At 47.6% G+C, this 25,067-nt stretch overlaps 1 protein-coding gene across 6 annotated transcripts in view; it reads right to left on the reverse strand.

Moving 5' to 3' along the window:
- Positions 1 to 11,158: 11,158 nt before the first annotated feature.
- MTMR12 (myotubularin related protein 12) overlaps positions 11,159 to 25,067 on the reverse strand; it is a 69,225-nt gene continuing 55,316 nt past the window's right edge. For 3 of the 6 annotated variants that reach the window (XM_040977435.1, XM_040977433.1, XM_040977434.1), the window contains 4 exons: positions 21,605 to 21,777; positions 18,425 to 18,592; positions 17,428 to 17,589; positions 11,159 to 14,069 (listed from right to left, as the gene is read on the reverse strand). In XM_040977435.1, the coding sequence (XP_040833369.1) occupies positions 13,500 to 14,069; positions 17,428 to 17,589; positions 18,425 to 18,592; positions 21,605 to 21,777 (1,073 nt within the window). In that variant the 3' untranslated portion in view covers positions 11,159 to 13,499. Of the gene's footprint in view, positions 14,070 to 17,427; positions 17,593 to 18,424; positions 18,593 to 21,604; positions 21,778 to 25,067 lie in introns of all 6 variants that reach the window. The other 3 variants (XM_040977432.1, XM_040977436.1, XM_040977437.1) reach the window with 3 other exon arrangements.

Raw genomic sequence — 25,067 nt, forward strand, 5'->3', positions numbered from 1 at the left:
GTTGGAACGGGAGAGATGTCCACATGACTCCCTGTGCCGGCGGGACAAGGGGGTGAAAGTGAGGATGGAGACAAATGGAGAGTCAGAGGCAGGCAGCAGACGGCTTCCATGAAAGAGGGCAGAGAGTGAGATGAGCACCAGGGAAAGGAAAGGGTATTTCCCCAGGAAACTGAGAGGGAGTGGCCAGAGGGCAGCAACGAAACTAAAGAAGCACAATATGCTCGAGATAAGAAGAGAGCCATTCAAGGCAGCCACTGCCCGCACAGCTGACTGCTGTGGAGTTCAGGCAGGTAGCAACGGAAGCCTCCTCCATATCCTTTTAATTATGGATTCTATTTCAAAGGCAGAGAGATAGAAGTCTTCCCATTTATTACTGGTTCACTGTCCAGATGCCCACAGCAGCCAGGGCTGAACCAGGCTGAAGCCAGAAGCCAGGGACTCAGGCTGAGTCTCCCACAAGAGCAGCAGTGACTCAGTTCCTTGAGGCATCAGCTGCTGCCTTCTAAAGTACAATTAGCAGGAAGGTAGAACTGGAAGCAGAGTTGGGACATAAACTAGGCGCTCTGATACCGGCTACTGGCTATGGGCTGCCAAGGTCAACCTAACCACGGCACATAACACTCCCCACTCCACGTATCAAGTCTCTACTTATTGCCTTGGCAGACTGGGTTCTTACTGACACACAAAGCTAGGATGTCCTTGGGACTTGACAGCAATGAGTGACTGGGAAGTGAACATGAGTGGGCCACTGAAAAGCCTGGAGAAGGTGACTGAGACCTCTGTCTGAATGGTGGAGGGCAGGGAGTGGGCTGTGAGGCACAGTTCTAAGGAAAAGGTAGGATCAAGATGTGCATTTTGCCTGCTTTGAGATAGGCTCGGAATGCTGATAGGCAAGGTCAGTAGAGAAGCTAGGACTGAGAGACAGATCAAAAAAACAGAAGGTCTCTGAGTGCACAGTGGTGAAGACAGCCAGAGCACAGGTGGGGGGGTTGGGTATGGATAAAGCAGACCAAGTCTTCCACAGTCACAGGAGAGATGATGGGACAGGACACGGGAAGCCAGGGATAACAGGCCAAGTGGACCTGGGGCTGCAGCCTCCCTGGATGGCGCCCAGGTGGGTCTGCAGGCCTGGGAGGGTCTCAGCTTCCTAGCTTCACAGCTAGTAAGACTGCTCTTTGAATCCTTGTTAATGGTTCTACTCACCAAAGTCAGTGGCAAATCTGTGACCTAATGGCCTACATCCGTCCTCTCCTGAGTGAGTTGCTTCAACATAACAGGTTCTCAGAGAAGCTCAGAGGGAATTAGTATGGAGAACAGGCAAGAATGTCAATTTTTTTGGCACCCAAATAAATTTACCTTTAAATCCCACTTTTCCACAAATTTTAAATAATTTATTTTAAAGGCAGGCAGACACACACACACACGCACACACAGTAAGTGAGTGAGCGAGAGAGGTCTTTTATCTGCTGGTTCACTCCCCAAATGTCCACCTTGGCTGAGGCTGGGCCAGGCTCTCATGCGAGTGGCAACAAGTCAAGCATTTTGGAGCTACCTTCTACCGCCTACCTTCCCAGGTACAACACCAGGGAGCTGCATTGGAAAGTAGAGCAGCTAGGACTCAAATCGGCACTCTGATACAAGTTGCTGGCCTCACAAGTAGCAACTTAAACTGCGGTCCCAGAATGCTGACCCCTCCACAAATTCTTCTGGAGTGCTTTCATATTTGCTGAGTCAAGACCACATGGTGGGGCATGTTTGCTGCTGTGTTCTGCAGGAGGCCTCTCATTCCAAGGAACACCCAGGGCCAGCAGGGGGGAAGGGGAGGAGGGATCCCCTCAGGAAATCAGCTCCACTCTGGCAAGGCAGGAGTTCACAGCACCTTTAACCACCTGAGCTAAGCCCAGGGTACCCCCAAATGTAGGTCACTGGGGTATGGATGGTGCAGCCATGGTATGGGCTGGGATCCACACTTCTAAGTTGTTCTTTGTCTTCTCAGCTTGGCTCCTTTCTGCCTGAGTTGGAGCAGAATAAGTTCTCCTTGTGCCCAGAGCACACTGAGCCCTTATTCCTTGGCTCATGCTGTGTTTTTTTTTAGCAAGAAAACTGACAATTTTTGAGTCTGCTCACACAGTAGAAGTATACATCCCACTGGTTGTGCAGAAGGCTCAAAAAGGAAACGGTATGTGCTATGTTACATTTTTCTTACCACTTACCATAAACAGGGACTGATGAACTTCTTGGCTTTCAATGCTTCTCTCTCTCTCTCTTTCTCTCTCTCTCTCTTTTTTAATCACAGTGCATTTCTTCCTTGAATTTGGGGAATGGGCTGCCTAACTGAGCATTTGCACAGGTTCTTAAAATCAGATGATGAACACAGAGGTGCTCTGAGTGTGGAAGGCTTTGTGTAGGGATTTTCATCTCAATAAGAAGCTCAACTCTAGGAGCAGGCAAGTGTAGAGGTCAAGATGTTGTTGGGGATGCTTGCGATCCACACTGGAGCATCTCGGTTCAAGTTCTAGCTGTGCTCCCAAATGTAGCTCTCTGATATTCACACTCTGGAGGCTGGAGGTGATGGGTCAAGTGCTTGGGTCTCTGTCACCCATGTGGGAGACCCTGCCTGAGCTCCCTGCTCCTGCTCTTGACCTGTCCAATCTCTGGCTGTTGCAGCCATTTAGGGAGTAAACCAGCAGAAAGAGAACTCATTGTTTCTGCCTCTCTAAAACATAAATAATTTTTTAAGTACAACTTCGAGAATCAGATGCCACAATTACCTAATAAATCATGCCATTCCCTATAAGGCAAGAGAATGCCTAGATCAAATCTTCAAGAATTCTAGAAAATCAGACCCTTTCCAGTAACAAGTTTAACAGGGCATGAAATCTCAACCCCTTGGTAGAATTAGGGGGCCCAGCGTGGTTGCCTAGTTGCTAAAGTCCTCTCCTTGAACGCGCCAGAATCCCATATGGACGCCGGTTCTAATCCCGACAGCTCCACTTCCCATCCAGCTCCCTGCTTGAGGCCTGCGAAAGCAGTCAAGGACAGCGTAAGGCCTTGGGACTACACCTGTGTGGGAAACCTGGAAGAAGTTCCTGGCTCCGGATCGGCACAGCACTGCCCATTGCACTCACTTGGGGAGTGAATCATCGGACGGAAGATCTTTCTCTCTGTCTCTCCTCCTCTCTGTATATCTGACTTTGTAAAAAAAAAAAAAAAAATCTTAAAAAAAAAGTAGGAAGGGCATTTGGGAATGGGAACCTGGCCCTGGGGCTGTGGGAACCTGGTACCTTTACAAAGGCAGCCCCACATTTGGAACCAGAGGAGAGAAATCAGAACAGCTCTCTCGAGTGGGGGGAGAGCAGACAGCATTCATAAGGGATGAGACTGTGGAGAAGCTGCCACCACGCCCTGCCTGTGGCCCCTGTGAGGTCACGTTGGAGAGCACCAGGCTCTACCCTGACAGCACAGTGAAAAAAGCAAGACTGAGCAACAGCAGCAACAGGCAGCATGTCCCATCCCTGACTCACATGCCTAATTTTTTAATATTTTTATTTTGAATTTTTTTAATTATGTGGTACAATTTCGTATAGACTGGTTCCCCATCCCCACTGCCAACAGATTTTCCCCATTTTACTACAATGGTCTAGTCCTTCATAAGGAATCATAATTCCATCAGTCTCTTATTTAAGTGTACCCCGACACTGCTGGTCCAGCATCCCATTGTCTACGTATTTTCAACAGTTTCATTGGGAATTCATCTGTTGTCCAGAAGTAGGAATGCATGTTGCATTGTACCCCCACATCTGGATATGGTGGACCCCAGTACTCCATCATTATACATTTCCATAATTGAGAAGCCATCACATGCCTAATTTGAATCCATGGGATGAAGATGGCAAAATGTTGGTTCAAACTAGCTACATGCTGATGTTACATTGTTTCAATTCAGTGTTCATGTATCTTTATGGGATGAAGACTATATCAAGGAGACCAAGAGAAAGAAAGCAAAGGACCCCGATGAATACAAAATGATCTTACGTATGAAAAACAGCATGCTTACATGTCTGTGTACATTTATGGCCAAGGAACACACTTGAGCTATGTCTGCCAACCTTTCTTCCCGTTTCCACTGCTGGGTCCAGTGGTTGTAGCAGGAAGCTCCTATCTAATAATGCCATGTCTAGTCCCAGAGATCTTTCTGTAGAATGAAATGGAGATATCCATTTGTACTGAAATTTTCCTTGTGAGGGAGACTGTGAGGCAAGACAAGGCAGGGGCTAGCAGCCCACGACAGTCCCAGCTGCTCCACTTCTAGGTCCTTGCTAATGAACATGAGAAGACAGTCAGTGACGGACCCTGTGCTTGGGCTTCGGCCACCCACGTGGGAGATCCAGATGAAGGTCCTGGCTCCTGGCTTCAGATCAGCTCAGCTCCAGGCCATCGTGGCCATTTGGGGAGTGAACCAACAGATGGGAGATCTCTGTCTCTCCATCTATGTTGCTCTGCCTTTCAAATAAATAAACTAAATCATCTGAAAAAAGAAGGGCTAGAGAAATGTTCCTTTTCCAGTCCTCCCTTCCCCACTCAGCCAAACCCTTGTGTTCAAGTGTTTGGGGATTAACAGCTTCCTCTTCCTCAGGCCTGCCCCACCAGCATGCAGACCTGGGAGCTGCAACTGTCTCAGAGAGAAAGAGGAGGGAGACTGTTCCTTGGAAATCGTAAAAACGGAAAGTTCCATTTGTATTTTAAAACTCTGCCCTGGCTAGAGATTGCCGCTGAAGTCAGACAGCAAACCTTGGCTAGAGGTCTAATAAACAACCTTAGAAAAAGGAGCAATTGTTGACACAACTGCTGTAGAAAGCCCTCAACTACCCATGACACTTTTTAAGCAAATGGTTAGGGAGAATGGCAGTATCTGCAAGCCAGCTATTTACAAAGCCCAGGCTGAGTGTGAACTTAGCGTGGCTACCATAAACCACGTTCAGTCTAAGTCAGTTTTGCTATGGTATGAAGAGGAAAGCACTTTCTTATAATGCTGAAAAGTTTCAAAGTCCCAAAGTGTGTGTGTGTGTTTAAAGATTCATTTTTATTGAAAACTCAGGTTTACAGAGAGAAGAGACAGAGAAAGATCTTCCATCCACTGGCTAATTCCTCAGATGGCTGCAATGGCTGCAGCTGAGTGGATTTGAAGCCACGAGCCAGAAGCTTCTTCTGGGTCTCCTACGCAGGTGCAGGGTCCCAAGGCTTTGGGCTGTCCTCTACTGCTTTCCCAGATTACAAGCAGGGAGCTGAAAGGCAAGTAGAGCAGCCAGGACACAAACTGGCACCCATATGGGATCCTGGCACATGTAAGGTGAGGACTTTAGCCACTAGGCTACAGTGCAGGGCCACAAAGTGTATAATTTTGAGGTCAGAAATGTTGGAATAGAGAGCAGGGTTTATTGGCACTGATGTCATTTTGGATCAGATATTTTTAAAAGATTTGTTTCTGTGCTGGATTATTTGTTCATTTAAATGGCAGAATGACAGAGAGAGGGAGGAACACAAGAGATAAAGACAGCTTTTCTGTCAGTTCACTCCCAAAGGTTTACAACAGCCAGTCTGGGCCAGGCCAAAGCCAGGAGCCAGGAACTCCGTCTGGGTCTGCAGTGTGGGAGGCAGGCCCAAGTGCTTGAGTCATCCTCTGCTGCCTTCCCAGACACATAACCAGGAAGTTAGATCAGCAGTGGAGCAGCCAGGACCTGATATGGAACGCCTATGTCACAAGCGGCAGCCTAACCCACTGCACAACACTTCCCCCATCCTGTGCAGTGTGGATGTCAGGTAACACTGGGGCCTCCACCCATCAGACACCCGGAGTCCTGAATGGCCGAGTCATGACAGCCAAAAATGCTACACCCTTGGGGGTAGAAGAGGGAAAGTAAAACCCCCTCACCCTGGAGAACCATTGCCTTTGTTAAACTTGATCTGTTATTTGTTTTTTAAAAGTTAAAAATTATGTTTATTGTAAGTGATCGACTTTACGCCACCAACTTTTAAATAATTTACTTGCTATTTACAATGTTATTTTCTGGAAACTTTTAAGTAATTGAGAAGCAGAGAGAAAGTAAGGATGTGTGTTCCGATCCACTGGTTCACTCCTGTAATTCCTACAATGTGCAGGGTTGGGTCAGGTCTACGCCAGGAGCTGGAATGCAATCCAGGTATCCCACATGAGTGGCAGAAACTCCATGACTTGAGCCATGCTGGCTGCATCCCAGGGGGCACATTCACAGGAAGGGAGTGTCCGGAGCTGAAGCTGGGATTTCAACCCTGGCACGCCAACGTGAGGCATTTTTATGAGCATCGTTATCAGGAAGCATCTGCTGCTGGTCAATTTTTATCAAGTAACTTGAGCAGGAACAAGGAAACTGAATGATACGAGAAGTGACTGATTAACCTCAGATTACTTCAGATTAATTTGCTTATATAGGTTAAAGTAAAGGGAACTTCTTTATGCCAGCTCAGGTTGACTGAGTTCTTTCCAATTGGTTTCTGTCAATCTCCTGTTTTGGGGGGAAAAACCCAGCTTGTCTGGGGGTGGATTTTTCTTACTTCATTAAAGTTTCTGCTGATTTACAGGGGACTTAGCATAAATAACTCCATTTTGCTCTGGTCTATTGACACCATCTAAAAGCTCATTCCAACTCAGTGGCCTCCTGGGATTCAATTCAGCACTGACTACATCAAGTCATTTCTTTTTTCTAAGACTTATTTATTTTAAAAAGTGAGAGAGAGAAAAAAAGGAAGGAAAAGGAAAGAGGGAAGAGAGAGGGAAAGGAAGAAAAAAAAGGGGGGAATGAAGGACAGGAGGACAGGAAAAGATATAGATTGACACTTTATCCACTGGTCACTCCCTAAATGGCCACCATCATCCAGGCCAAAGCCAAGAGGTTAGAACTCCATCAAGGTCTCCTAAATGAGAGGCAGAGTCCATGCACAAGCAGAGCAACTGGGACTTGAACTGGTACTCACATGCAATGATGTGACTACAGTGGTAACCTAACCTAATCTGCTACTATCCCAGTCCTGGCCTGTAACCTAGTTACTTCCACAGAACAACAACAAAAATGCAAGTTTTTCTCCACTGGGGAAAAAAAAAATAAGAAAGCCCCGCATCCACAGCACTAGATGACTTCCCTGAGACTTGGAAGAGTAGTTCAGTATTTTGGCCTCGTTTTGCTTTGCAGAGACCTTGGTCCCTGCTGGAGCTGGCTCCTAATGTCTAACCTGGGCCAGAGTAAGTGTGCATGGTGCCCCAGCTTGGGGGCTTTGGCAGAGATGCCTCATACAAGTGGTCCTGTCAGGAGCCCTACAGAGCATGGCACATGGGCCCATGTGTCCTACAGTCCTGGCACATGCAGTGGGGTGCCCAAGAACACAATGCTTTCAGCCAGTGGGGAGCTGCTGTATCAATATCCAAACTTCTGGCCCTTCAACAAGGCCACTCAGAGACTGCTCCTTCCTCGGGGCTCCCACAGAGTCCCTCATGGTGATGAGCCCCATCGCCTACAGCCATCACCTGCTTATTCATACTCTTTATTGTTTACCTTTTTGGGGGACTGCTGCTTAAAGTACTTGCCCTCAAATCCTTGTCTTAGATTCTGTTCATGGGGACAACTGACTAAGACATACTGATCCGGGGCAAAGTACTCCTGGGCAGCAGCCATGGTGGCCGGAAGGGCACAGGCCAGCAGGCTTGCTAACCTCCAGTGCTAATGGAACATCTAGTGAATCTCACTAGAACATGACTGAATTTCCAATCTGATGGGACCCTGTGCATTAACCTAAGTCAGTGTGGCAATTCAGTTGTGGTTCTTCTAGTAAATTCTCAGTAGCTTCTGCAAGTCAGAGGGAGGTAGGGGAAAGAGCTCCCTGCTGCCATCACCCCAACTTCCTTAAGCAGTGGTGTTTCATAACCAAAACCAGCCTTGGGCTGAGCCTGCCAGATGTGGGAAAGTTTCGTGAGAGCACAAAACAACACTATTGTTACAATGGACGCAGTAACAGAGCAGGCCCAGCTAGCCCCATTGCCACTCTGGAGACGGGGATTCATCCAGCGGATGAAGTTCTTACAGCATAGCTGGGGCTCTGCCCCTTGCGCCTTTAGTGTTGACACAGTTGAGCCTGCAGGATTGGTATGTCCTGTAGGTGTGAGGAAGGGGCCTCTGGCATTCCTAGCCAACCACATTCCAAGTATCCATTCATTTCACCTTTGAAAGATTTATGACATCCACATGCTCAACAAAACCCTGGGGCAGACTTTGAATACATCCAATGTGCTTGTGTAGCCACCTTTGAACTTACGATTGCTGTCTCAAACACTAACTGTTTCAAGGGAGTTGGGTTTCATGAATGGTACCATTTGACAGGAGGAAACCAGGGAAGCATGCTATCCCAGGGCTTGTAGAAGCAGTGGATCAGACGCGGATATTCTGCTCCTGAGAGCCTAGCTTCTAGCTGACTCTGCTGTACAGCCTCTGTGTGGGGCTGATCCCAGAGCACACTCAGGGAAATACAGAAACAGGACATTCACATTGTTACCAGATGGAGAAGCTGGATGAGAAAGATGCCCACATCACATGTTAGAAGACAGCAGTTCTCAAGTCTGTGCTTTGAACCCATACAGTCATATACACACAGTCAGGGGAGCAGCCTGTCCTACATTTGAATGAACCTTGTTCCAACGCGCCCCCATGCTCCGTGACCCAGACTCTCCGCCCCCAGTACTTGCAGCGTGGTCCACGATGCCAGCTTCCGTCTGACTGCTCTTCTGGACAGACAGCTGCTGTAAGAGGCTCGTCCTACTCCACAGGCTAGAAAGATGAGGGAGCTGAACGGCAGCAAGAGAGAGACAAAGAACACTTTGAGGAACTTCCTCACAGCCTTGCTAAATGTCTCTTTTGGGATTAAGCTATTGCACCATGAAACATTTCCCAGCCAAGAAACACAAAACTACTGCAGGAAGATTCAACAGCCAGTCGAGGGGCTACAGTAGAGCGGGAAAGGACCAGAGGTGGAAAAAGTCGCTGGTGGTGACTTGACAACAGGAAATAACAACAGGTGACAATGGGGATGGCTCGGGAACATTCCTTTAGATTCCTTCCCAACAACTCTTCTGGGAAATCTTCACTCTTCCAAGCCCCTGTCTCTGTGGAGAAAATCCTGGAGCACACTCCAATTGGTGGGGCTTCAGGGTCACCCCTGAGGTACAAAGTGGTCCATCTGCATTCCTCTCCAGCCCGAGAGTGGCATGGATGGCCTCTCAGTGCTGGGACGAGCAAGCTAAGTCCACCAGCCCCGATCCTACCAAGACGATCATTCAGAAGGCTTCCATTTAGGCTTTCGTAAAGGTAATAGGCCATGCAGTGTTCATAAAGCTGGCTAGCTCTGGATAAAGTCAGCTACAAAACTAAAACAAACAACCAAAACCAAAACCAAAAAAACTGGCTAGTAAAACTTGTCAATCTTTTTAAAAACGAAGACCAAAAGGCTTACTGTGTATATTTCTACTGGTTAAACACTTTATATTCTTTCACGGCTAAAGACAGCAGTTTAATAAGAGAACGAAAGAAACAAAAATGAAAAAGATTCAGGCTTGAATCATAAAATCCACCAAGGTACCTTAATTTTAAATTTTTAAAAATTTATTTGAAAGACAGAGGGAGAAAGAAGGAAACACACACACACACACACACACACACACACACACACACACACACACACACTCTCTCTCTCTTATCTGCTGGTTTACCCCTTAAATGGCCACAACAGCCAGGAGCTGGAACTTCATGCTGGTCTCCCACGTGGTGGCTCAAGCCCAGTCTGGCCATCATCTGTGGCCTTCCCAAGCCCAGGGAGCTAGGTTGGAAGGAGAGCAGCTGAGGAAGTCCCTGAAACAGCACTGCTACATGGGGGCATCCAAGAGTTAAAAGCCACCAAGCCGCCACCGCCATGCTGCCCTGGTGATCCCCAGACTCACGTCAGCACTCAGGGACGTCCCTGTCACACCTAACCCACAGCACAAACGTGGCCTTAGTGCGACTGCCCCTCTGATTCCAGCCCCTCTCAGGGTGGAACTGTGTTGGCTTTATTCATACCCAGAGTTGTGCTGGGGCACCAGCACAGCAAGATGTTCCTCTTGGTCAGCAACTTTGACCGTAACCACAGGAAGGGCCTGGAAGCTGGCCTCTGGGCAGGCTTCCCCACAGTCAACTCCCTCTTAGAGGAGAGGGGGTGACAGGAACCTGGAGCCTGCAATCCTGTCTCCACAGGAACTCAACTCCCATCCTGTTTCACACTAAATGGAAGATGTCCCACCTTTGCCTCCCCTCGTTTTCTCACCTAGAAACCAGGGAAAGCAGGATCTATCCATAGCCCAGACAGGACTAGCAACAGCTGCTTTCTCGGGTGTGACTGCTATTTAAGAATGAACACAAACATCTAAGAACTAAAATATCTGAAAAGCAGGTTCTGGAAGTGAGAGCTTAGGCTGTTCCAAGAAACTCCAAAGCAGGCTTTTCTGGACATGGGAGCCTGGGCCTGGCCAGACAGGAAAGGGTGTGGGAGTTTGGGGGAAGAGCCTGCTCTGCAAAGAGGAAAGGTCAAAGAAACAAAGAAACGAACGTTCCAGAACAAACAAGGGTGACATGCCTCAATCTAGGAAGTACTAAAACTAACTAGAAAACACCTCTCTTTCCTAAGCCTTCTCCGAGCTCACTCACTTGTCCTCTCGGAAGGAAAAACAGCCCTTCCCGTCTTTCAGTTCTAAATGAACTCAGCAATCTTTGGGGATTGAAATGATGTAATTCTAATTTAAATATCTCCATAACAGCAAATGGATAGTAGTATTTCATTGCAAGGTTTTGGTGACCATTTGTTTTTTTAAAAAAATCAACATATAGGGAGGGCCTCTGCCTTTTTAAAATTTTTAATAGAGCATTTTATCATCACCTGAAAAGTTAAACATTGGTTAGGCTATGGGGAATGCAAATTGCAGGCAGGTGGAGCCTTGAGTACCCACAGCTGAACCCAGGGGGCATGCTGGCATCCCAGAGAAGCTCGACAATGTTCAGTGTCCCCAAGGGACTCTGAAGGCAATGTGAGGCAGCAGCCACAGCAATCCAGTGGTTTGTAAGTTGTGCTTTAATTTCTGCCATCAGAGACGATGCAGTAAGATACAAGTATAAACGTCCACTGTGCCTCCAGAAAATAAAAAGCACATTTATACAGATTTAGCCCAACAGCTTATTCCCTTAAGAAAGAGTTAAGTTCTGCATGTAATTAAAGCTAGTTTATCTTCAGTGTAAAAACTTGGAGGTATAAACAAACTCAAGATATTATATACAGTAAGTTAATGTACATTTCCATACTTGCACAGTGCAGCATTTGAAACAAAGCAAAAGTGTCTCATTTCAGCTTTTACTGTTAGGTATAATCCACATCTCGATCCTGAATAAAAATTTCACAATATATAAACCCACTGAGAAGCCTATACACACAGATATAGAAATCTGATTTCAAATATAAATACATAAATTGTCATGACCTGACATGTTACAACAGCTTACTTATTTTCTATTGTAATTTTAAAAAAACATACAAAAATATCTCAACACACATTCAACTGCTATGACAAGGGCCATGACCTTGTGCCTTTAAATTATACTTTGTGACGTATAAAGCATCACACGAGGCATTTCTGGAATGAAAATTACTAAGACTGTAAGAGGCCACAGTATAAATATTCATGTTACAATGTCGTAACAAAAAGAGCTCCATAGTGTATTAGGGAGGCAACGGGCCGAGGGGAGGAGGTTAGTGCTAGTTTAACAAGGCCTACAGAACAAAAGTGAAGGTAGCGAAGCAACTAGCGCACTTCAGAAATCCCTATTGCAAGCCTGACATTGACCTCGTTCAAAGCTCTTAAGGCAACCGAGACTGAATACGTGTTTGGCCCCCAGATGCACGAATCTACCCTCCCCTGGGCCCGGTCATCGTGACAGAGCAGCAAGGCTCCTGCGTCAACACGCAGAGGGGAGAACAAACAGCTTACTGCCTGGACAGACAATGAAGTGCAAACAGAAATTCCACTTGGCCAACAGTTTAAACATTTCTTATCACCTTTGAGCTACCAAAACTTTCCCTAAACCTGTTTGTAACATTCAATTTGAGATCTAGCCTGAAAAGCAGGTGTCTCTAAAAAAGGATACATTTGATTTGAAACACTCTAATGTAAGCTTTTTTCCCTTCCTTTTCTGGGTTTTGACAGGGTGCCACTGAAAATGAAAAACCAAAAACAAAAACAAGTCTTTACAAAGTACACTTCCTTGCTTAAAAAAAAAAAATAGGAAAATATACTTCTCACTTAGACAGCAGATTCAAGAAGGTGACGAGGCATCACCAAATTTCTTCTATGGCTTCTTAATTCACTGAGGTATCATGTGATAGACATCACTTCTGAAATTTATGTCTAACTGCTTTCCTATGAAAGCCACATTCAAAGGAGACCCACCCATGAGTCTGTGAGAGGAACGGAGAATGCGAGGAAGCCGGCTGGGCAGCTGCTGCAGGGCGGCCCCCGCACCTGCACCCAAGAGCATCAGCCAGTGACAACCCAGCGGCAAAGCAGGAGTTCCACGCTGACAGAGGAATGGAAGCTTCTCTGGAAAAACCGACAGGGACCCAACCTTCCAATGCGGCCGTGTAAAGTCAGCAGCAAGACCCTGGGACTTTGTGCATTGGGGTGGGGAGCAGAGGGTCAGCGGCAAGCGCTGTAGGGCAGCTCAGAGGAGGACCTGGAGCTGCCAGCACAGGTGGAGGGCACTGGCTGGTCCTTCCACCCCACATGGGGTGACACAGTCTAGGCAGGAGGGAGGATGCTCTGAAGCATTAGGGCAAGTGACACTTGTGGCATTTCCCAGGTTTCTGACAGACAAGGAAAGGAAAAATGCTATGGTTTAGGTAAGTGCATCTGAACACCTGTCAGAAGATTTCCATTCCCATGCAAGTATCACATCAAGTTGAATTGCTCCTTTTAAAATGGGTTCTAGAGAACTCAGTGTCTCCAGTGACTGGATAAGTGATCTTGGCACAGAAAAAGAGTGGAAGTTATCAAGTCCAAGGATATCTTACCAAAGCCCTTTTCTGGCAGTAAACTGGCAACTGCAGGTTTTGTACAATACTTAGGCATCAGAAAATGGTCATAATCCTATGATGGGTCAAGTTGTAATTCCTTCCAATTATTAATGCCAGAGAAATAGTCTTAATTGCATAGTCTTTCAGGATTTAAAAAAAAAAAACAAAAGCAAAAACCCAAGAATCGGCTCTTTTGAAGTCCCTGGTTTTCTCCACCACAGTGCTGGGCTAACGACCCTCCCAGGATTAGATGAGCCTAACACTAAGCCTGGGATCAACTGTCCCAATCTCTCACACTGTCCTATAACAACGACCCGATGCACAGGTCACACATCGCCGAGGTCCACAAACTCATCTTCTCGTTTAGCCAGATCTTCTTCATCTCCCAAAGTTTTCCAGCTGCTGGTGGGTAAGATGGGCTTGGACGAATGCCGCTGGAGTAAAGCAAAGGGGAACAGGGAGGAGAGGCGAGCAGAGTTTCGCAGCAGGCAGGGGGTCTCAGTCTGGAGGGGTTCCTGGGGGTGGCATCTCTCATTGAGTTTCTCTTGTAAGCTCTGGACTTCCTCCATCATTTCAAACAGTTTGCTCATCGTGGCCACTCTGCCACCACCTGCGATTTGGGCTTCTGGAATCCAACGCAAGTAGCGCTGGGCCCAGACTTTGATTTCTGGTCCCTCTATACGAGGTAGCAACAAGCCATGGTAGTCGGTAGGCTTGCTGTGCCAACTGTCATAGAACTCCCGGAAGTTGTCTTGAAGCTCATCAGAAGAATTAATCAGTTTGCTAATTCTCTTGCCCAGGAGGTTTTTAATTAAATGATCTGTTTCTTCCCTGAAAAATCCTCTTTTGGGAGATGACTTAGACTGGGTGAGTGGCAAAGATAGCTGTCGTCGATGCTTTGAGAGAAAACAGAAACACCTCTGGTTAAACATAACAGGTACAGTTAAAATTGTTACCATAAAAAAGGTCATAATTTTCTTTTTGTTTTTAAAAAGTGGAATTTTAATCATCTCTAAGTGTGAAACAGGGGATTCAGATTTTTTTAAAGATTTATTTATTTTTATTGGAAAGACAGATTTACCAAGACAAGGAAGGACAGAGAGAAAGTTCCTCCATTCACGGGCTCATCCCCCAAGTGGCTGCAACAGTTGGAACTTAGCCAATCAGGACCTAGGAGCTTCTTCCAGGTCTCCCACATGGGCCATTCTCGACTGCTTTTCCAGGCCAGGGAGCTGGCTGGGAAGCGGAGCAGCCAGGATATGACCTGGTGCCTGCATATGATCCCGGCGCTTGAAGAAGAATTAGCCAACTGGAACACTGTGCTGGGCCCATATCCTGTTTTCATAAGTACCCAGACATACCAAACCAGGCCTGTGTCTGCACACTCATTAAAACACAGTAACACAGACAGGAAGGGGCTTCCTGGGCTACCAGCACACAAATGTGCAAGTAGGTGGCACTGTGAACAGGTGGGGTAAACCAGGCATCCATGGTATCTGTGCAGCACTTTGGAGAAAATGGTGTAGTTGAACAATTTAGGGGAGTCTGAAGGTGACGTCTGTTTGCCTTTAAAGGGAGCAAAATGTTTCTTTCTTGAGCACTGTAGGCCTGATAACACAAGGAAGCACTGCTGACTGCTGAGCATCCTGCCGCGTGGATGAAATAACTTGATAGCTTATCAGGTATCCAGAGGGAGTTTAAGCCTAAATCATAAAGGTTCTTCTGGCCAAGGACAACAAAGGCAGAAACACTGCCCAGAGGAAGGGCTGAGACCAGTTAACGCTGTAGTGGTTAATGCTGCCAACTGTGAGCACAGGTTTAAGTGCCAGGCTGCTCTAAGTCTGATCCAGTACATTGCTAATGGACTAGAAAAGCAGTCAAAGATGGCCTGGGGTCTGGTCCCTGCCATCCATGGTGGAGACAGAGAAAACTCCCGGTTCAGCCCTCCCTACTGTGGCCCTCTGGGCAGTGAACAGTGCATGAAAATCTGTCTACCTGTGTTTTCTTTCTCTGTAACTTTGACTTTCAAATAAATACATACTTAATTTTTTTTTTAATTTGAAAAATTATAAAAGGGGCAGCACTGTGGCTAAAGCCACTGGGGGGCACCAGCTGGTCTCTGCTGTTCCACTTATGATCCAGTTGCCTGCTAATTCAGCTGCGAAAGCAGCAGCAGATGGTCCAGGTGCTTGGACCCTTGCACCCACATGGCAGAGCCTGAAGAAACTCTTAGTTCCTGATCAGCCCAGCTCTGATCATTGTAGCCATATGGGGAGGGAACCAGCGAATGAAGATCTCCTTCCCCTGGAACTCCATTTCCACTTAAGTAAATAGAAGCTAGCCATCCCTGCACGTTCACTGCCTACAGGCTCTGTGCTCAGCGCTTACAGGTGACATTCACTTCTGTTACGGTGTCCACTTCAACAACTAGGAAACCTAAGGCGGCTCCCTCTAGAGCTGGGCTGCTGGCTGGGTTCCACTTGGTCCTGGAACCTCCCTCCACCAGTCTCCTGTGTAAAGCGGACATTGCAGACACACTAAGGGGAAGCAGTGCCAAATGCCCAGAGCTTGGCCCGGCCTTCAGGCAGCAGTGGAGCTCAGATGCCTGAGTTGAATCCTGCTGGCTGCACAACAATTCAGAGCTGTACTTAGCACTGGTCAGTCCCAGCTTCCTCAGAATCTCTCTAGAACGTCTCCGAGGCCAAGTGGCAATTCAAGAAAGTGTCCAAAGTTTCTAATCTCTTTCTTGCCTGAGTTCCAACTCTGCTTTACCCAGTATCAAATTAAATTCTCCACCTGTAGGGCTCAAATTTCTCTGAACCGCTGCTCCTTAGAGCCTTGGCAACCTGTCACTATCTACAAGGAGAAAGTACTATTAGAAACTTCGGATTTCGACACAGAAATGAGCCCCATTTTTAGACAGTGGAGCCTTAGTTTCCTCTCTGTTACTGTGAAGGGGAGGGCAGCTGTTTCTGAGGTCTCCTGCCACTCAGAGGCAAGTCTGACTCTAGCCAAGGGCTCAGGAAAAGTGTGCATGCAGCCCACCAGAGGGCGCAGCACACTGAAGAAAAACTCTCCAGCCAAGCCCCAGACGCTCAGGCTCACCCTGGATTACCCCAGAAGAGGAAAAGCACCGCTGTAGGCCTGAGAACCCGGAGCACAGTGGCAGCTCTGTGTGCCCGACACTGTCCCTGCGAGCTGGAATTGGCCCATCTACATCCCCAGACTTCTTTAGAAGAGAATCAATTCCCACTTCAGGACAGGAAAGGTCTCCTGCAAATCCTCATGATCAACTTGAGAAGAATATGGACTCGTCAACTTCACTTATCATCACTGCTCTCCTTGAATAAGGTCAGTCAGCAAGAGACTACAGGCCAGAAGCAAATCACTAGAGAACATTGGAAATTTAATAAACAGTAAGACCAGGCACAAAATATCAGAAAAGTAGTCCTTCAAAAAAAATATTTTTTAGCTTATTTGCAAGGCCTACTTAGAGAAAGAGTCAGAGAGAGATCCCCTATCCACCAACTCACTTCCCAAATGCCACAACAAATGGGGCTGAGTTAGGCTGAAGCCAGGAGCCAGGAGCCTCTTCCAGTTCACCCAGATGGGTGCAGGGGCCCAAGACGGGAAGCGGAGAAGCTAGGGCGCAAACTGGCAACCACATGGGAAGTCAGAGCTGCAGGCAGCAGCTTTATGCACTGTATCATAGTACTGGTCCCCCCAAAAGACCGCTTTAATGTTTGTGGATCATGGCATGGATCAGCAAACTACAACCCTCAGGTCCAACGTCTTGGCACCTGTTTTCATGAGTGCTGGCCTACAGCCATGTCTACACTTTGGAGTATCATCTATAGCTGCTTTTGAGAACAGCAGACTGGGGACAAAAACTGCATCACCCTTGACAGAAAGCACTAAGCAAAGTCTTACTAACAGATGAACTGGAACTTCTCAAGTAAAACCTCTATCCCCAGTGCTCTGTTCCTCTAAGCACATGGAGGCGGAACAGGGAACATGTTTCTTTGCAGTGTAGCCATGGCAGCAGCACCTCAGTGCTGGGGCTCATCAGGACCATGAATTTGCACGGAGCCTGACAACTTACCCAACACAAACCTTGATCCTGTAGATTGTTTCAAGGGGGAAGCATATGCTGCCAGACGACATGCAAAAGTCACTTTTATTCCTACACACACACACACACACACACACAAACTTGAGGCAGCCATCAGGGGTGTAGACAGATGTACGTCTTACTTTGGGATGCATTCCTTTCCGCTGGCCTTTGTCCAGTTTTGACTTTTCGACATAAAGAGGGTTTCTGAGCAACGTCTGGGCTTTGGATCCAAACTGTATAGACCAATCCCATACGGTGAACGGAGTCAAAGGCTTGCTTTGTGAATCCAGGCTTTCCCTACCCTGCCAAAACAAGCACATGTCACCTCGGTTTCCAGCAAGGGCTGAGAAAAGCCAACACAGTGGTGTGAGAAGTTGGCACCAGGAAGGCAGCTGCTGCCAGGAGCGCTCCAGGCTGTGGGATCTCTGGCTGCCCCCTCATGGCTTTAGGGTAGAAGAGGGGAGCAAGGAGGACGTTTTCCTTCTGGAAGACCATTTGCCAGACAACGTGCAGGGTGCCTACACCACCACCTGCTTAGGGAACTAGCATTTCTCCAATTTTACATTTGAAGAGATGGAAGTTTCAGATGTTTGGCCTGAGCAAGCTGGGGACTAGAGCTGCTGTGAGGCAGGACTGGAATAAGCACTGGGAAGCTGGGCTCCCGCTGTCCCCACTGCACTGTGGATTTGGGAAGCAGCCTTGCTCCTGCGGCCTGAGGGTCAGGGAAGAGCTGGCAGGAGCCCTGACAGCAGCTAGTGCGGCCAACTCCCTGGGTATATGGTCTCCAAAGACCTGGGATGGGGGGGATGGACAGGAGGAGCTCAGCAGCTTGCTCCCCTCAGGGCCTGCTCGCCACTCTCTTCACATAGTAACCCCATGGAGCAGGCAAGTAGGAGAGACAGCACCTGACCTCTTCCAAACCAACAGCTCAGCCCTCCCTGCCCCATTCCTGCTTCTGCTGGGACTTTGGGCTGGCTTCTTATGCTCTGTGTGCCTCCGCTTCCTCAGGCATGAGGAGAAAAACACACAGCCCATTAAGCCTGGGTTAAGTCAACATCTTCTTAGCATCAATATTATTGCATCCTCGTTATGCAATGGAACCTCTTTAATACACAGATTCCTGAAAGGGACTCTTACCATGTTAGCATCTTTTTGATGAGGTGAATTGAAGAAGAAGGTGCTAAAAATGGGTATGTACAGGCTGTCTGACAGAACAGTCAGGTAAGTCTCTGTAAATTCAAAGGCCGGAGGAAACTGGTGCACCAGCTGCCAGACACAATCTAAGAAAAGCAGGAACACAGGAACCTACATGGAAACAAGATACATGTCACTGAGCCGCCAAGAGCCCCGTGTGAGTCTTCCGGAACGGGAACAGCCATTCTCAGCAGCTACAGACCACTCCTGCTGAGGGCTGCATTCTCTGGAAAGACAGGCTGCCCCACCCCACCCCAAGTCAATGGAAACCACATGCCCGGGATTAATATCAGAATCTGGCAAGAAATATCTGTGTCAAAGGCATCTCAAAGATGAAATATATAACGTCTCAGTATAGACCAGCCCTAATAGAGAGCATTTGCAATTAACTCTGGTGACAGGAACACTGACTTTAATTCACAACCAAGCCAAATGTTGCCTCCTCCAAAAAAGAATTCAATTTTTCTCATTAGGGCTGTTACTGAAAAAATCTTGTACTGAGTTATGATTAGTAATCTACATCTTGTCAATAAAGAATTATGAGGATAAACACTTCCACACTGGGACTGGCATGGGTTAAGCTAATATCCCAAGATCAGAGTGCCAGTTCAGGTCCTGGCTGCTCCGCTCCTGATCCTGGCTACTCCGCTCCTGATCCTGCTCTCACTAACATGCCCGGGGGAAGCAGTGGGCAATGTTCAAGTACCTGGGCTCCTGTCACTCTCGTGAGACACCTGGATGGAATTTCTATCTCCTCATTTTTGGCTCTGGCCCATCCCAGCCCTGGCCGTTGTGGTCATTTAGGGAGTGAACCGGCTGATGGAAGATCTTGTCTCTCCCTATCTGGCACTGTACCCCTCAAACAAATAAATCAATCTTTAAAACAAAAAAAACCCCTCCATCCCGCTGCCTGTCCCCCTACCAGCTAGGTAAGCATCAAGAACTGGTCCTGGAGCCCGAAATGGGGATGCTCCCCTCTCCAGCCACAGCAAGAGCCCGCAGGCGGAAGAAAGAGCAGCAACAGTGAATTTCAACATTTTCTCCCAAAGGTATTGTTTTAAAAAGATGCATTTATTCATTTTCAAAGGCAATATAGGGCCTGGCGCAGTGATGCAAGTGGTTAAGGTCCTCGCCTTGCACGCCCAGGATCCCATATGGGCGCCGGTTCTATCCCGGCAGCCCCACCTCCCATCCAGCTCTCTGCCTGTGGCCTGGGAAAGCAGTCGAGGACGGCCCAAAGCTTTGGGACCCTGCACCCGTGTGGGAGATCCAGAAGAGGCTCCTGGCTTCGGATCGGCATAGTATCGACCCGTTGCGGCTCACTTGGGGAGTGAATCATCGGATGGAAGATCTTCCTCTCTGTCTCTCCTCTCTGTATATCTGCCTTTCCAATAAATAAATAATAAAAATAAATCTTTTTTTAAAAAAAAGGCAATATAATAGTGATGGAGGACCACCCTATGGCTCACTTCCCAAATGGCCCCAAAAGTCAAAACCAGAAGCCCAGAACTCCATCCAGTTTGCCCAAATGGGTGGCAGGGGCACAACCACTTAGGCCATCTTGCACTGCCTTCCCAGACACATTAGCAGGGAGCTGCATTGGAAGCAAGGCAGCCGGGATCTGAACCAGCTCTGATACAAGATGCTGGTGTTGTAAGCTGTGGTACAACAGTCCTTCACAATGACATTCTTAAAGCCTATTGGCCTCATTTGTTGGCTACAGAGACCAACCCTATTAGCAGAGACAGTAGGCTCCAGGGTGTGCTGTCACTTACAAAGGGCTTTTACTTTCTGATTCCCCAGTGATCCTGCCAGCTGTGTGAGTCTGTCCCTTAGGGAGGGGAAAATGAAGCCTGGAGATACTGATGAGCTAGCCCAGGTCTCACATAAAGTCAGAGTGAAGTGTGTGTGTGTGTGTGTGTGTGTGTGTGTGTGTGTGTGTGTGTCTGTAAGAGAGACAAAGAGAAAATCCAGCTCTTGAACTAAGCACAAGTGACACCACTCATCCCCAACATTCCCACACGCTGACACCTAGACACTAACAAACCTGGAACAGCTTGATGTCACACCTCAACTTATGCACACTATTATAAAGTAGGACAGAATCTGTTTGAACCTCACTGAATAGTCAGGGAAATGGGGTCAGGAAATGTGACTTCCCCAAGGGCTGGGGGAAGAGCACATCATGTGTCCTGACTCTCCCCATGAGACCTGGTGCTGTCAGCCCCTTCTCTGAAGATACACGAAAAGATATTCTCACTCTCTGAGGCTCACGTAATGACTCACCATCCTTCACATTAGCTCCTCCGAGTGCCTTCAAAGCTGAAAAGGTGGTCTGCTGAGCTTAATGAGACACAGATGAGTAGAGGCCAGGCCTGGAGAACTTGCCTGCCGTTTCCCTGGAGCTCTGAACACCGAGAGGCAGGAGCCAGGGCTCCCTGACATGGCCTGCTGGGCCCCCTGCTCTGCACCACGGCACACAAGCTGACTTTCCACAGCAAGCAAAGCCACAGGCCATGCAGGTTAGACCACAGGCCTGCACCAGCTCAGCGGGTGATTTAATGAGAGGAAATCTGTTCTCATTTGTCTGCTAATCATCTACACAGCCGTGAAGGGAGTGATAGCCCCGCCAGTGCCCAGCCAAGTCCAGTACAAGCTGGAAGTGAACGAAAACGCTGACTGTGCTGTGCTGACTCTAGGCCCGAGGCACCTCATAGAGGTGCAGAAAAGGCCATGGCCATGGTCCTGGTCACAGCTGGTGTGAATGTAGCCCTGTGCTTTGTTGGAAAGGGTTGACATGTGCAGAAAACCCACTTACAGCAAAAATTGCAGGAGTCTCACTGGGATCCTTCCCATCTACCCGAATCAGCGTTATTTCCACCATGCGGTATGTACACACCTTTGGTGTAGACTCTGAACACATCTGTGGGCTCTTTTTCCTCTGGGGAAGGTTTCACTACTATTCCAATCCCTTGAAGTCATTCTGCAATGACCTGATGTCAGTTTTCCTAACAATGCTGTGTGGTGTGCAGTTGGCAAGCACACCCCACCTAAAGACAGGCATTGAGGGAAAGACCAGGCACTTCTGCCCGGGACCGGTCAGTGTGCAGCAAGCTAACGCACCTCCTCCTTCTCACTTTGGCGTAGGTGGTTGCAGCGATCCAAGAAGCAGTGGCCACCCATGATCCACTCCTTTTGGATGAGGCTCTGGAAACCAGCCCTGGTTCGACAGTGGGGGTCCATCATCACTTGCACCAGAGAGGAGACGAGGCAGCAGAGGTCAGAGGCATTCTCTTCTGGAGGAAGAAGGGCGTACCAGTCAGCAACCTGCAGAGCGCTCTCACCTCACAGTTCCTCACAGACCCCACACCAATCTGCCACAGTCAAGCTCCTAGTCCCCAGACGCAAAGGCCACGGGGCAAAAAGGGTCACGTTTCCCGGATGAAACATAAATTGCTTTCAGCCCATCTAGCACAGGTTCTGGCAGACATGTTAATCTGCTCTCAGTGGTGGGCTTTCAGATGACCAAATCTGAGTGGACTCAATCCCGCACTGATGCTGGCCCTACAGAGCAGGCCTGTGCCCTCTTCCCTCCCTCGGCACCCAGGCATCAAGGCCTCCATCACTGAGGCTACTGCTCTAGCTGGGCTGCTTTTTAACCTCACCTCAGATGGTTCCTCCACTCCAATGCACTATAGGAACTCTGCTTTGCAGTTTAACAGTTCTACACTGCATCAATATAGGCTCTTATTGTCAGTTCCCAGACTCTGTTCCTCTGGCTGGAGAAGCCCAGAGGCGCCTGCTCCTCCCTGCCAGGCCTAGAGAAGAAATGCCCACGGGGTCTACCTCCTTTTGTCCATATAGCAGGCTTTGCTTAACATTTATGAATCAGCACAAAAAAAGCACAAATCTGGGCCTAGTAAGGTGGCCCAGTAGCTAAATCCTCACCTTGCTCATGCAGGGATCCCACATGGGAGCCAGTTCGTGTCCCTGCTTGTGACCCGGGAGGACAGCTGAGGATGGCACAAGGCCTTGGGATCCTGCACCCTCATGGGAGACCCAGAAGAAGTTCCTGGCTCCTGGTTTTGGATCAGCTCAGCTCAGGCCGTTGTGTCTACTTGAGGAGTGAACCAGTGGATGGAAGATCTTCCTCTCGGCCTTTCCTTCTCTTTGTAATTCTGCCTTTCCGATAAAAATCTTAAAAAAGGTCTTGCTAAGCCATATAGGAGACCCGATGGCATTTTAGGCTCCTGACTTCAACCTGGGCAAGCTCTGGCTCTTATGAGAATTTAAGGAAATGAGGCAGCAATTGGAAGGTTTCTCTTTCCTCTTCTGACATAAAATGAAAATAACTTAAACACACACACACACCATTCTAGCCATGCTTTATCTTGGGGTTTACATTCTTAAAAGTTAAGGTGTATAATCCCATGGTTTCCTGTTTACAAAACTAAGTACAAATCAATTTTAAAAAAAAATACCAATGAGGAAAACAGTGCTGGTATTTTTAGGAGAGAAACTTAAAAATGCATTTTAATTAGGGAAATATTCACACTGTCAGAAATCTATTGTGCTGGTCCAGGCTTACACTAGTCTCATCCAGGAAATAAGTCTAAACTACAGTTAGAATTGGGTTTAGAAGAAACAAAATTTCATTTCTATCCTCCACTTTGCCAGTTTTCAAAATAAGTTTCTGGGGAAAAAATAAACTTGTTTATTTGAAAGTCAGAGAGACAAACATAGATCTCTCATCTGCTAGCTCACTGCTCAGATGACCACGCAGTCAGAGCTAGGCCAGGCCAGAGCAAGGAGCCCGGAGCACCATCCACAGGCACAGCACAGATCTAGGCCTGTGCGCCATCACTTGCCATCTGTAAGCATGTGCAGTAGCACGGATGAAATGGGAAGCAGAGTCAGGGGACCTGACATATACCACTAAGAATGGTGGCTGTCCTAAGCAAACACCCACCACCACACATTTTTAAGGCAATCTTTGCAGCTGTAAGCCGTCAGGAGAGGTTGCAAAAACGAGATTTCAAAGAGAAAAATTCAGTAGTCAATGCAGGATTTAGAGACACCTTTTTCGAAAAAGATTTATTTTATTTTAACTGGAAAGGTAGATCAAGAGAGGAGAGACACAGAGAACTCTCCTCTGTCTACTCCCCAAATGGCTGCAATGACTGTAGCTGAAATACTCCAAAGCCAGGAGCCAGGAGCTTCCTCCAGGTCTCCCACACGGGTGCAGGGTCCCAACACCTTAGGCTGATGCCTTCTGTTTTTCCAGTCCACAAGCAGGGAGCTGGATAGGAAGTGGAGAAGCCGGGACACAATGGGCTCCCGGCTCACGCATGCTGAGAATTTAGCTGCTGAGCCATCATGCTGGACCCAGGTTTAGACATTTAAGTTCATCTCTGCAATCACTGTAGCATAGCCTTGGACTCCTCAGATACAAATCTTTGCCCCTCTCACCAAGCACTCAGCTATCCAGTGTCCCATTCTACCTTTCTTCCTTGGGTATTAACAAAATGGTTAAAGCAACAATCATCAGGAAGACATATTTTCCAGTCTGCTCTTACAATTTAAATTCCACAATCATGGAGAGTATCTGAGAAATGAAAAAAGCTGGCTGGGGTATAAAAGCCCCAAGGCATTTACTTTATTTATGATATTCTATATAGTACAGAGTATTTAGGTAAATATTTAGCTCATGTTGAACAAGTTATAGCAGTACTCGTTACTACATGATAGCTTACATTTGCTTTTACACACTTTGTATGTTTATGCCACTGTCAGATGTACAGTAATATTAACCCAACTGAGCAGAAGGAAATCACAGACCACATACTTTACATGGTAATTGTACTAAGTCATAAAACTCCAAAGATATAAAACAACAGTGAATGGGTCTCTAGACAAAGGATTACAACATTTATTTTGGGGACTGGTGTTGTGTGGTAATAAGTAAAGTCACCACCTGCAAAGCCAGCACCTTATATGGGCAACAGTTTGTGTTTGAGTTGTTCCAGCTCCAATCCAGCCCCCTGCTAATGGCCTGGGAAAAGCAGGAGACAGTCCATTCTTGGTCCCTGCTCTGGTATATAAGAGACCCAGATGAAGTTCCAGGCTTCAGCTAGTGCAGCTCTAGTCATTGTAGCCATTAGTGAAGTGAACCAGCAGATGGAAGATCTCTGCCTCTTCCTCTATAACTGTGTTTTCAAATAAGGAAGGAAGGAAGGAAGGAAGGAAGGAAGGAAGGAAGGAAGGAAGGAAGGAAGGAAGGAAAGAAGAAAGGAAGGGAGGTAGGGAGGGAGGAAGGGAGGAAGGGAGGGAAGAAAGTGGCTTAAAAAAACAATGGGGCTGGCACCTTGCATAGATTAAGCCTGCTTACAGTCCTGGCATCCCATGTAGGGCTGGTTCAAATCCCAGCTCCTCCACTTCCGAGCCAGCTCCCTGCTAATGTGGCTGGGAAGGTGGCGAAGGATGGCCCAAGTGTTTGGGACCCTGCACCCACATGGAAGATCCAGAGGAAGCTCCAGGCTCTTGGCTGCAGACCGGCCACTGCATTCATGTCAGGAGTAAAACCAAA

The sequence above is a fragment of the Ochotona curzoniae genome, unplaced genomic scaffold (genome assembly GCF_017591425.1).
Source record: "Ochotona curzoniae isolate NIBS_2020 unplaced genomic scaffold, NIBS_Ocur_1.0 contig_2754, whole genome shotgun sequence".
Lineage (NCBI taxonomy): Eukaryota > Metazoa > Chordata > Mammalia > Lagomorpha > Ochotonidae > Ochotona > Ochotona curzoniae.